Source organism: Carcharodon carcharias, chromosome 1 (genome assembly GCF_017639515.1).
Source record: "Carcharodon carcharias isolate sCarCar2 chromosome 1, sCarCar2.pri, whole genome shotgun sequence".
Classification (NCBI taxonomy): Eukaryota; Metazoa; Chordata; class Chondrichthyes; order Lamniformes; family Lamnidae; genus Carcharodon; species Carcharodon carcharias.
The window spans coordinates 124,503,409-124,515,681 of record NC_054467.1 but is presented as its reverse complement, the minus strand read 5'-3'; the positions used below and the strand labels follow the sequence as shown (position 1 = coordinate 124,515,681).

Here is a 12,273-nt window from a genome sequence, read left to right as displayed (position 1 = left end):
TGCAACTAGTATAATGACATATTTCTATGTGAGCTATGTCATTGTGGTGTATGATGGAGAACTTATTTTAGCAAAAGTTTTTTCATAAAAATCGAGGCATTCAAGAGGGTATTTGATCATTAATTGAGTATGGGAAAAAGGCAGAGCAATGGCACTAGGTAAAATTGCTCATCTGGAGAGCCAGTGCAGACCTGATGGGGCAAATGGCCTCCTTCTGTGCTGTTAAAATTCAGTGATTCTGTGAAATACTTTGGCTCTTTTAGATGGGGAACACTACTAAACACGCCATCAGTTTGTAGGTGGCATGCACTTGCGTAGGTGTAAAATTCTGTGCAAATCTGGACTTTTAACAACACTAGCGTACTGTTGTAACAGCATCAACTGTGTTTTGTAAAAGCAATTTTAGCCCCATGTACTTTACATAATCTGATAAATCAAACACTAGGAGGCAGTCTTGCTCTTTTACATTCCTCTCAGCATTTAGCTGAAATTTAATAATCTGTGAAATTCTTCCCCTGTGCAGCTGCTTTAAAGGCCATTGAACACATTAGCCCAGTAGGATTGTGATAATCACAACTATTGTACATATTAATGTTGACATCCCAATGATTTATGCTAAAATATTGTTGTGTTTGGCTGAATACAGTGCTAACAATTTATCTCACCTTCTCCTGAAGCAGCTGGTTCATGCTAGGATAAGGTCCAGGGTAGCAGGCTATTTCCCTTACTTACCCTGTTCCCCCCCACATCAATACCTCATACATGCAGCTATTTGTTATGCATGAGTTCAAACAGCGCTCGTTTGCACTTTATTTGATATGGGTGACATCACAGTCTAACCAGATCCTGTTCTTGTCTACCTATAAACCAGCAATTTTCAGCAGTTGTGACAGAAAAGCAAGCATCAGTGAGAGCTCTGGTTGGCATTTTATTATTTTCCTCTCCAACATTTGGCTTGAATTCAACTCCTATTGATATGAAGAAAATTTTGGAGGTATGGAAGGACTGTTTGGAGCGTGAAATGGGATCTGAGATGTGAAAGTGGTCTATAGTCATTTTCACTTTTTAAAAAAATATCACTATTTGTGGCTATTTAGCACAGCTCGTAATTCTCACACCTCTACAAAATAAACACTTTTAGAAGGGATATGTTGTGGTAAAGATTACTGAAAGTTTGTAATCTTGTGATTTCTAACTGTGCTATTCCTGTGAGAATTACAATGTGCACACAGCAAAGAAAGATTCTGCAGTTTGAGCTGATGAAGTCTTGTTATTAATTCCTTATTAAATTGAGTCAAGATGTTAAAAGAATGAAGAACTAGCATTTATATAGTGCCTTTCATGGCCTTGGGATATCCTAGAGTGCTTTACAGCCAATGAAGTACTTTTGAAGTGTAGTCACTGTTATAAGATCCCAGTACAGCAGCAGTGAGATGTATGATCAAACAGTTTGTTTTAATAATGTAGGTTGAGAGATAAATATTGACCAAGGCACCAGGCGAAGAACGTCATGGGATATTTCAGGCCTGCCTGAAAGGACAAATGCGGTCAGGTTTAACTTCTCATCCAAAAGATGGTACTTTTGACAATGCAGCACTTCTTCAGTACCTCATTAGAGTTCTAGCCAAAATTACATGTCTAAGTTCCTGGAGAGGGACTTCATGAGCCAGATTTAGTTAATAATTCAACAATTAGGGAACATTCATTTAACAGTGGTCATACTTTTGCTTCTGTTTTGGTTGTGTTGGCATCGCAGCCTATCGTCCATATTCCATCAACATTTTAAAAATTATGAATGTGATTAACAATGTGATAACGACCAGATAATCTGTTTCTGTGGTGTTGACTAAGAATATGATTAAATTCTTTGTTCAGTTTATAAAGGAGAAACAGAGCACAGATTTAAGGACCTAGATTTTGTTATAGTTATCTTTAAGCATGGGACAGAGATAGACAACAACAAAGTGGTCATATGAACATACGAATTAGGAGCAGCAGTGGGCCATTTGATTGCTGCAGCCCACTTTGCCATTCAATAAGATCTGACTGTGGCCTCAATTACACATTCCGACTACCCATGATAACCACTGACTCCCTTGACTGTCAAGAACTTACCTGCCTCTGATTAAAATTATTCAATGACCCTGCCTTCACTGCTTTCCGAAAAGAGTTCCAAAGCCTCACGATCCACTGAGAGAAAAAACTTCTCCTCATCTCCATCTTAAATGAAAGACCCCTTATTTTTAAGCTGCGTCCCCTAGTTTTAGTCTCTTCCATAAGAATCCACTCTGTCAAGTTCTCTCAGGATCTTATATGTTTCAATAAGATCACCCCCCATTCTTCTAAAATCCAATGGATATAGGCCCAGCCTATCCAACATTTTCTCATAAGATAACACCCCAGCCCAGGTATCACTCGGGTGAACCTTCTCCGAACTGCTTCTAACACATTTGTATTCTTCCTTAAATAAGGAGACCAAAGCTGTACACAGTACTCCAGAGGTGGTTTCCCCAAGGCCATGTAAAACTGAAGCATCCATACTTTTATATTCCATTCCCTTTGGAATGAATGGCAACATTCCATTTACCTTCCACATCGCCTGTTGTACCTACATACTAACTTCTTGTGATTGATGTACTAGGACACCCAGATCCCTCTGTACCTCAGAGTTTTGCAATCTCTCTCAATTTAAATAATGTGCTCTTTTCTATTCTTCTTGCCAAAGTGGACAACTTCACATTTTCCAACATTATATCCCATCTGCCAAACTTTTGCCCATTCACTTAACCTATCTATGTCCCTATGCAGACTCCTGATGTCCTCTTCACAATTTACTTTCCTACCTGTCTTTGTGTCATTAGCAAATTTAGCAACCATACCTATGGTCCCTCCATCCAAGTCATTAATATAAATTGTAAATAGCTGGGGCCCCAGTACTGATCTATGCGGCACTCCACTCGTCACATCTTGCCAACCCCAAAATGACCCATTTATGCCTACTCTCTGTTCCCTGTTCACGAACCAATCCTCTATCCATGCTAATTTGTTACCCCTTACACCATGAGCTTTTATTTTGCGTCGTAATCTTTGATGTGGCACCTTGTCAAGTGCCTTCTGGAACCCGAAGTACAGCACATCTACAGGTTCCCCTTTATCCACATTGCTATTTCCTCAAAGAACTCCAATAAGATAGTCAAACATGATTTACACAAAATCACATTGACTTTGCTTGATTGCATTGAGATTTTCTAAGTGCCCTGCTATAACCCCCTCAATAATAGATTCCAGCAATTTCCCTATGACAGATGTTAAGCTAACTGGCCTGTAGTTGCCTGCTTTCTCCCTCTCTCCTTTCTTGAATACAGGAATTACGTTTGCAATTTTCCAAAACTAATGATGGTTTAAACTACAGGTGAGCAGTAAGAGGGTTCAAAAATAATTTAGCTTCAAACAGGGGAAGTAAATACTCTTAAGGGGCATAAGTTCTACTTGGCAAAAACAACAGCCATGTCACCAAAAGGGGTGCAAGATATTATAAAATTAAAGGAAAGCGCATATGAAAATTGCAAGGGAGAGCTACGAAAATGCAAGAAAGCTATGAAAAGGGAATACAAAAAGAAACTTCCAAGGGACATCAAGATCAACACAAAGATGTTATAATTTGGTTAGAAGGGAAAGAGTACTGTAGGATAATGTAGGCCCTTTTAAAACGTGTGTAATATTGCAAATGAAAATAAGGAATTGCAGGTTTCTTTCAATTGCAGACTTGTTGAACAATTATTTTGTCAGCCTACATGTAGAAGAAGATTTTTTAAAATTATTTGTTTATGCTGATGTGGGTTTCTCTTGCATCTATTTCCCACCCTAATTGCCCTTGAAGGTGATGTTGAGTTGCAATCCAAGTGGTGTAGGTACACCCTCAGTTCTGTTTGATACAGCGCCCCAGGATTTTGACCCATGATAATGAAAGAATGACAATGTATTTCCAAGTCAAAATGTGACTTGAAGGGAACTTACAGGTGGTGGTATTCCCATGTGTCTGCTGCTCTTGCCCTTCTAGGTGATAAAAATTCCAGAATTAGAAGGTGCTGCTGAAGGACCCTTGGTGAGTTGCTGCTTTGCATTTTGTACATGGTGCACACTGTAGCCCCTGTGCGCTGGTGGTGGAGAGTGTGAATGTTTAGTGTAGTGGATGGAGTGTCAATCAAGCGAGCAGCTTTGCCCTGGGTGGTGTTGAGTGTTGTTGGAGCTACAATCATTCTGGGCAGTGGGGCATATTCCTTCACACTGCAGACTTGTGCCTTGTAGATGGTGAGAAGGCTCTGGGAAATAAGGTGGTGAGTTACTTGCCACAGAGTCCTCATCCTCTGACCTACTCCTGTAACCATTGTATTTATGCGTTAAATTTTTGGTCAATAATGACTCCCAGAATGTTGTTGATGGGAGAATCAGTGATGGTAATGCCATTGAATGCCAAGAGGAAGTAGTTAGAATCTCTCTCATTGGAGATGCTTATTGTCTGGCATTTGTGTAACATAAATGTTGAATTTGTTATGAACACCATAGAGACTGATGATTGTTAAAAAGATATTTTAGTTCCCAGTGACCAGCTTAAAGAAATTACATGACAAGATTTCCAGTTTTAAGACTTTTACTGTAACATACAAACTTAAAGCAGCTACAACTAAACATTACCTAGAAGGCAACAAATATTCTAAACTACAGGAATGAAAACCCTTATTAATGTGCTAACATGATCAATAACCCCATGCCACATATATACTTTACATCATATTCTCCACCAGATTACAGTCTTTATAGGAAACAGTCCACTGTCAACCTAGCTTCCAATGGGTTCACTTATCCCCATTTTGGTGAGTTGTAAATCCCATGACGGTTGACGCTCCTCTCCCTTAACCTCCTGTGAATGGCCAAACTGACTTTCAGTAGTAAGGCCCACTCCAGTGATTTCTTCGCCTAGCCTTGCCAAGACAAATCTAGAGTCTTTAGATTGCCACAGGATGTATCTCTTTGACCCGACACAGTCCTCCTTCCTGTGTTCTGCCTGCTAGCTTGCAGAGAAACAGTACCTTGCTCCTTTCTGTTGACCACACTGGCTGCAGCCTTTGCTTGAATCTTCCTGTCAGCTGCAATGCTGTGCACCATCGAAGATCTTCCTGACCCAACGCTACTGTGCATTTCTTCTGGAATCTTTGAATCCCAGCTGAAAGAGAAATGTGCAGTGCAGCATTTCCCTTCTAACTCCAGCAAGCGAAGTAGAGTAGGTGGAATGAGAGGGCACACCCACTTTTTACAGCACTCGTTGCTGTATTCTGCTAAGTATTTAAAGGCCCAGCCTTTTAATGATACAGTGTGGGTTAGTGAATGGATGAGTAGATGAATGGGTGAGGTGGGTAGGTGGGTAGATGGATGAGTGGGTAGGTTGGTGAGGCAGGTGGATGAGTGAGTGGGTGAGGTGGATGGGTGGATAGATGGATGAGTGGGTAGGTCAGTGAGGTGGATAGATGAATGAGTGCATGAGGTGGATGAGTGGGTAAGTGGGTGAGGTGGATCAGTGGGTGAGGTAGGTAGGTGGATAGGTGGGTGAGTAGGTGAATGCATTGTTGGGTAGGTGGAAGAGTGGGTGCTCAGGTTGGGGTAGTCGGGTGGTTGAGAGATTGTTGGCTCAGATCAGGGGTTATTAGGGTGGTCGGGAGAAGCTGGGTCCAGATTGATGGGTAGTCAAATCCTGTTGAGGGGGTAGTTGGGTGTTTGGAGGGCTAGTAAGGTCTGGCCTGAGGGTTAGTCAAGTTGTGGGGGCTAGTTGGGGATTATTAGGTGGTTGAGGAGGTAATCAGGTGATCAGAGAGGTATTCTGATCAGGGGTGGTGTGGGGGGGAGTGGGGAGTGGGGGGGGGGTGGGGAGGTGGCAGTGCTGTTCTGGTTATTGGGGGAATTGGTTGTGGATTTACTCAGGTGTTAGACCAGGTTTAAAACTGTCTAACAGTTCCTGGATAAGTATCGAGGTAAATCACATGGATCTGTCTCAATTCTTTGACTCTAGCTTAGTGTTGGAGACATTCCCACAGGGTCCAGGGCAGCAGGGGAATTACCAATTGGAAGTTTAAACTTCCCAGGCAACCCCCATGTATGTCCACGCATCAGGACCTTCGCAATGTCCTTATGCATGCTTTGCCTTCTACGTCCAGTCTCCAATGATCCGGAGACCAGAAGATTTGAGCCTTTTTCTCTGAGAGACCCATCTCTCTCTCTCTTTCTCCCTCTCTCCCTCACTTCCCCCCACCCCCCTCACTCTCTTTCACATTCTGTCCAAAGACTCTGAGACAGAGGCCCAGATTTTCATGGCATTGTTGAGAGTCCGTGAACCTTTAAAATTGGTGGGCGAGACCCTGATGCGGAAGTCCTACCCATTTCAGACAGAACCTTTTGGGTCAAAATCCAGGATCTCCCTCCCGGCAGCAGTATGAGTGTACCTACACCACATGGACTATAGCAGTTCAAGAAAGCTCACCGTCACCCTCTCAAGGGCAATTATGGATGGGCAATAAATGTTGGCCTAGCCAGTGATGCCCACATCTGGTAAATGAATAAAGAAAAAACATTTCCACATTGCCAGGTAAATGCCAGTGTTGTAGCTGTACTGGAACAGCTTGGCTAGGGGCGCAGCAAGTTCATGAACACAAGTCTTTGATACTATGGCCGGAATATTGTTAGGGCCCATAGCCTTTGCAGTATCCAGTGCCTTCAGCCTTTTCTTAATATCATGTAAAATGAATTGAATTGGCTGAAGACTGGCATCTGTGATGTTGGGGATCTATGGAGGAAGCTGAGATGGATCATCCACTCAGCACTTCTGGCTGAAGATTGTTGCAAATGATTCAGCCTTATCTTTTGCGCTGGTGCGCTGGGTATATTTGTGGAGCCGCCTCCTCCAGTGAGTTGTTTAATTGTCCATCACTATTCACGACTGGATGTGTCAGTACCGCAAAATTTAAATCTCAGCATGGGAGTTTGGAATTTTTAGAGTAGACATAAATGCTCTTGAAGGACGGATAAGGTCTGTAGAACTGACAAGCTGTGAAGGTACTTAAATCTTCAGCCCTTTACAAATTGTGAAAATAGGCTGCCTGTGTCAGTGGGAGTTGAAAAAACTCATTCTAGCAGTTACAATAGATATTTGGTGACATTTTCCCAAGGGCTATCATCATGCTATTATTAATGCCCAGCTGCTTTCCACAAGCTGCAATTATCTCAGCAGGGTATCCTAAACTCACAGTTTGACTGACAAATCAAAGTTTATGAAAGGAAAGCTGTCTTTGATGTGGAGTTATGAATACGTCTACTTATTTTTATAATTGATTAAGTACTTGAGGGGATTTAAAATTTTTGAATGGGCTTTCATGTTTTTACTATAGTAAAGCTTGTAATAGATTATTTAGAACTTATTTTATTTTGTCTCAACATAGCTCCTGAGGTCTGTCCATGTTGGACGCTGGGTGAGTTGGCAAGGAAGGTGTAATGACCAAGGGTGATGGGTTGGGGCATGAGTTGACATTAAGTTGGCATGGGCTATATAGAGCCATGGGATGGTTGGGGGCATGGGTTAGCGTGGAAGGTACGAGGGGCCATAGAGGTGGGTGACAAGCATGGGTTTGCATGGATGGGGCATAGCAAGTGGGTGTGGTGTTTAAAGGTGAGGGCTAGGAGGTCTAATATTTAACTAAACAGCAGGGATAAAATCCCAGGGAACCAGGCGGGCCTTTTAAATAGCTTTGATACTCAGCAGCCCCTGCAACCGATCTATGTCTGGGAGTGGCATGCCCATCTCCATCCCACACCTGCCACTGCCACCCAACCCCACCTCCCCTGGAGTGAAACAGATCCCACCATTTGGGCGAGTTTCTCCTGAGGTAAGTGCAGCAAACCAGAAGATTTCCCAACTCACGCTCCCTGATTTGGGAGCAAAAGATCCACACCAGAAATTCTGTCCAGGACTTTTTGCAACAGAAAGTGTTGGAAGTTCTCAGTAGGTCTTGGCAGCATCAGTGGAGCGAGAAACAGAGTATTTTCTTTAGAACTGAAGGATGGTAGAAATGTGATGGGCTTTACAACTTTGAAAGGCAGGGGGAAGAACAAAAGGGGAGATCAGGGATAGAATACAGGGGTAGGAGAGATTAAATGACAAAGCTGCCATGGAACAAAAGGCAAAGGGAATAGTAATGGTTCTAGTCAAGAAACAAAGCATTTGTCCAAAGTGAGTGTGAATGGCAGAATAATGAGCAGCTCTCTTGAAAAGCAAAAAAAATGTGAAACAAGATTCAGAGCAGAATATGGCAAGAAAAAATTAAAATGGGGGACAGAGTTCATGGTCTTGAATTTGTTGAACTCGATGTTGAGTGCAGAAGGCTGTAAAGAGCCGAATCGGATAATGAGGTGCTGTTTCTTGAGCTTGCATCGAGCTTCATTGGAACGCTGCAGCAGGTCAAGGATAGACTTGTGTACAAGTAACTGGAAACTTGGGGTCATGCTTGTGGACTGAGTGGAGGTATTCTGTAAAGCAGCCGCCCGGCTGCATTTGGTCTCCTCAATGGAGAGAAGACCGCATTGTAAGCAGCGAATACAGTAGACTAAATTGAAAAGTACCTGTACAAGTAAGTCGCTGCTTCACCTGAAAGGAGTGTTTGAGGCCATGAACGGTGAGGAGGTAAAAGGCCAGGTGTTACACCTCTTGCGATTGCATGGGAAGGTGTTATGGGAAGGGGATGAGATGTTGGGGTGATGGAGGAATGGACTAGAGTGCCACAAAGGGAACAGTGCTTTCGGAATACTGTCAAGAGAGAGGAGGGGAAGATGTGTTTGGTGGTGGAATCACACTGGAGGTGACAGAAATGACAGAGGATGATTCTTTGAACATGGAGGCTGGTAGGGTGGAAAGTGAGGACAAGGGGAACCCTATTGTGGTTCTGGCAGAAATGAGTCAGACACATTTGAGCTGACTGGAGAGAGCCAAAATATATTTGTAACAGGCAGAATGTGTCTAACAAACCAAATTGTTTTTCTTAAGGAAGTAACTAACTTAGTAGAAGGGAATGTATGTGGATGTAGTTTTAATGGACTACCAGAAGGCATTTAAGAAGGTTTAATAGGAGAGACAGTTAGCTAAAAATTAGAACTTACAGAATTGAAGGCAAAGTATTGGCCAGGCCGTAGAAGACAAAGCAGGAAGATTGGGTATGCACTTAAGTTTGAAGGAAGTGACTAGTGGTGTCCCACAGGATCTATGTTGGATTTTTAACTTTTCACTATGTTTATTAATGACTTGGAAAACACAATAGAGAAACACCTATCCAAATTTACTGATGACGTTAAGATTGAAGACTTAGCAGGTAGTGTAAATGGGAGCGTAAAATTACAAAGAGACATTCATAGATTAAGTAGGTGTGGGAAAATGTGAAGGTGATTTTCAGTGCCAGTAGGTGTAAAGGTCATCCATTTTGGACCAAAAAGGTATAAATCCAAGTACTTTTCAAATGGTTAAAAAGTGAGGAACAATGGCGGGCAAAATCAAAAAGATTAATGCAAAGTTAGCCTTCATATCTAGAAGGCTAGAATATAAAGTGGAGGAAATTTGTCTATATTGATGCAAAGCTCTGGTTAGACTACATCTGGACTACTGTGCCTATTTCTGGACACCACATATTAGAAAGGATGTATTGACCTTGGAAGGCATGAGGTGCAATTTTACCAGAATGATATCAGGGCTCCAAGAGTTATATTATGAGGAGAGAGAACCTTAGAAGCAGAACAGGCATTTAGGAGAGAAGCTAGGAAGTGATTCTTCATGCAAACTTTCTTTCACAAAAAGCAGTAAATGCTTGCCTAATTAATAATCTCAAAACTGGGATTGATAGATTTTTGCTAACCAGAGGTGTTGAGGGTTACGCGGCAAAGGCTGGTAAATGGACGTAGGTTACAGATCAATATGAGTTCAATGAATGGCAGTGCAGGCTCGAGGGGCTGAATGGCCTACCTCTATTCCTCTGATGAACTCTCACCTTCAGGACTGAGATGAAAGCTGCTGCCAATGAGTCATGGTTGACTAGAGGGGGAAATTATTTAACTGTTCAATGATGTTCCCTCCAATTCCCTAGCAAAGTGTTGCTTTCTGTTTTCTAAAATGTTTGATAGTATGTAATGCTTGCTACTTTTTGACAATTTTTAAAATACATTTATGTATTTGTGATGAGATGCAAATCAACAATGCAATTTCCTGTATTTTTAGCAATTGTTTTCACCACAAGTACAAATGAACATACTCCAACTTTGAATTCTTCTAGTCAAAACATTCAGTCAGATGAGACAGTACAAGAAGAAACATCACTACCTTCAACTGCAGCTGAATATCTGGAACCTGAATGAGACGAGCTCTCTGGAGTAATGGCATCGTAGCCTGATTGACCTGTCCATGTTGAAATGTGTAATCACTTACATCATTGCTTATTAGGAATATTTCTGTATATTGCATAGAATCATATGGATCTACAGCAAGGAAAGAGGCCATACAGCCCAACTGGCCTATGCCAATGTTTATGCTTCACACAAATGACTCCTCATCCTCTTCATCTGACCTAATAGCATTTCCTTCTATTCCTTTTTCCCTCATTTACTTATGCAGATTCATCTAAATGCATCTATGCTATTTGATTTAACTACCCCATGTAGTAGCATGTTCGACACACTACCTGCATGGGGAAAGAAGTTTCTTTTGAACTCCTTGTTGGATTCATTGGTAACTATCTTATATTTATGACTGCACGTTTTGGACTCCCACACTAGTGGAAACACATTCTCGACATCTACTCTATCAAACTCCTTCATAACTTTAAAGACCTCAGACTTAAGAGCCCCAATCTGCTCAGTCTTTCCTGATAATTACAATCTCTCAGTTCTGTTATCATCTGTGGCAAAAGATGCAAGCAATGATTTATAATGCAGCTATATCATTTTCTATAATGTGGAGACCAGAACTATGCACAGTATTCCAAGTGTGGTCTAACCAAGGTTCTGTGTAAGTTTAACAGAACCTCTCTGCTTTTCAACTCTATACCTCTAGATGCTTACCCAAGTGGCTTGCTTGCTTGTCCAAATGGATTTGTTAAACTCCATTGCTACTTTAAATGATTTGTGAATCTGTACTTCTGGATTATTTTTGTTCCAGTTAAATTCTCATATGGATATAGATAGTTTATGGGTATAATTTTTAAAAAATTACAGAAATTATGGAAACATCTGTGGCTGGAGTTCACTAATGTAAAACCAGATTTTATATAACGTACTGCATCAGCCAATGTAAGTATTGATTTTTTTTTTTACTTGTCCAAATGAAATAAATTATGTTGTCAAATCAGCAAATGCAAAAGATTACCAAATAGTTCTAAACGTGAGTGAGGTACATGGTAGCTGCAATCTAAATCAAAAGAGCAGTGATAAACATTTCCCATTGAATCATTTTGAGACAACCATTGTCAGAAATCAAATGTTGCTCATTAAAGAAAATAATTATTCCATACTAAATTTTTCCATTACAGCTGCACTCATTTAAGGATAAAAACTGTGATTACTGTGCTCTCATAAATATGAGAAACAGTTCTCCACATCGAGCTGAAATGGTATTGAATTGTAATCATCCTGATTCTGATGCATGCAGGATTTGAACTTAAATCTATTTTCTGCGAACTTGCTGTTTCTGTCAGATTTTATCCAGTTATGGAGAGGGTGCAGGATTAACTTGATTCAACCAAGCATTTGGGCACTATACGAATTATTTAAGATTTCCAATAAACGCATTCTGCTTTAGACCAGCAATATACAGCACATTGTATTTTGCTGTGGGGTGATCTTGGCTTCACATTGACCCAAGTTATGTAGTACAACAAATTTTGAGTGAAGTCACTGAGGTTAAATTCTGGGATGTTATGAGAGCCCACCTCAAGGTTCTCATCAGTATGACAGTAAGCATTGTGAGGCATGCTTCTTGCACTTTTTCCCACCACCGCAGATGGTGGAATTTGAATTCAATAAAAATCTGGAATTAAAAGTCTAATGACCATGAAACCATTGTCAGTTGTCATAAAAAACCCATCTGGTTCACTAATGCCCTTTAGGGAAGGAAATCTGCCGACCTTATCTGGTCTGGCCGACATGTGACTCCAGATCTGCAGTAATGTGGTTGACTTGGGAGAGCTGTCTCAC

At 41.2% G+C, this 12,273-nt stretch overlaps 1 protein-coding gene across 3 annotated transcripts in view; it reads left to right on the top strand.

The window, feature by feature from the left end:
* Positions 1-11,708, top strand: part of LOC121285033 (protein sel-1 homolog 3-like) — a 104,249-nt gene extending 92,541 nt beyond the window's left edge. Inside the window, exons 24-25 of one of the 3 annotated variants that reach the window (XM_041201152.1) lie at positions 7,488-7,517; positions 10,304-11,708. In XM_041201152.1, coding sequence (XP_041057086.1) covers positions 7,488-7,517; positions 10,304-10,440 — 167 coding nt within the window. In that variant the 3' untranslated portion in view covers positions 10,441-11,708. The remainder of the gene's footprint in view (positions 1-7,487; positions 7,518-10,303) is intronic. The other 2 variants (XM_041201169.1, XM_041201161.1) reach the window with 2 other exon arrangements.
* The last annotated feature ends 565 nt before the right edge of the window (positions 11,709-12,273 follow it).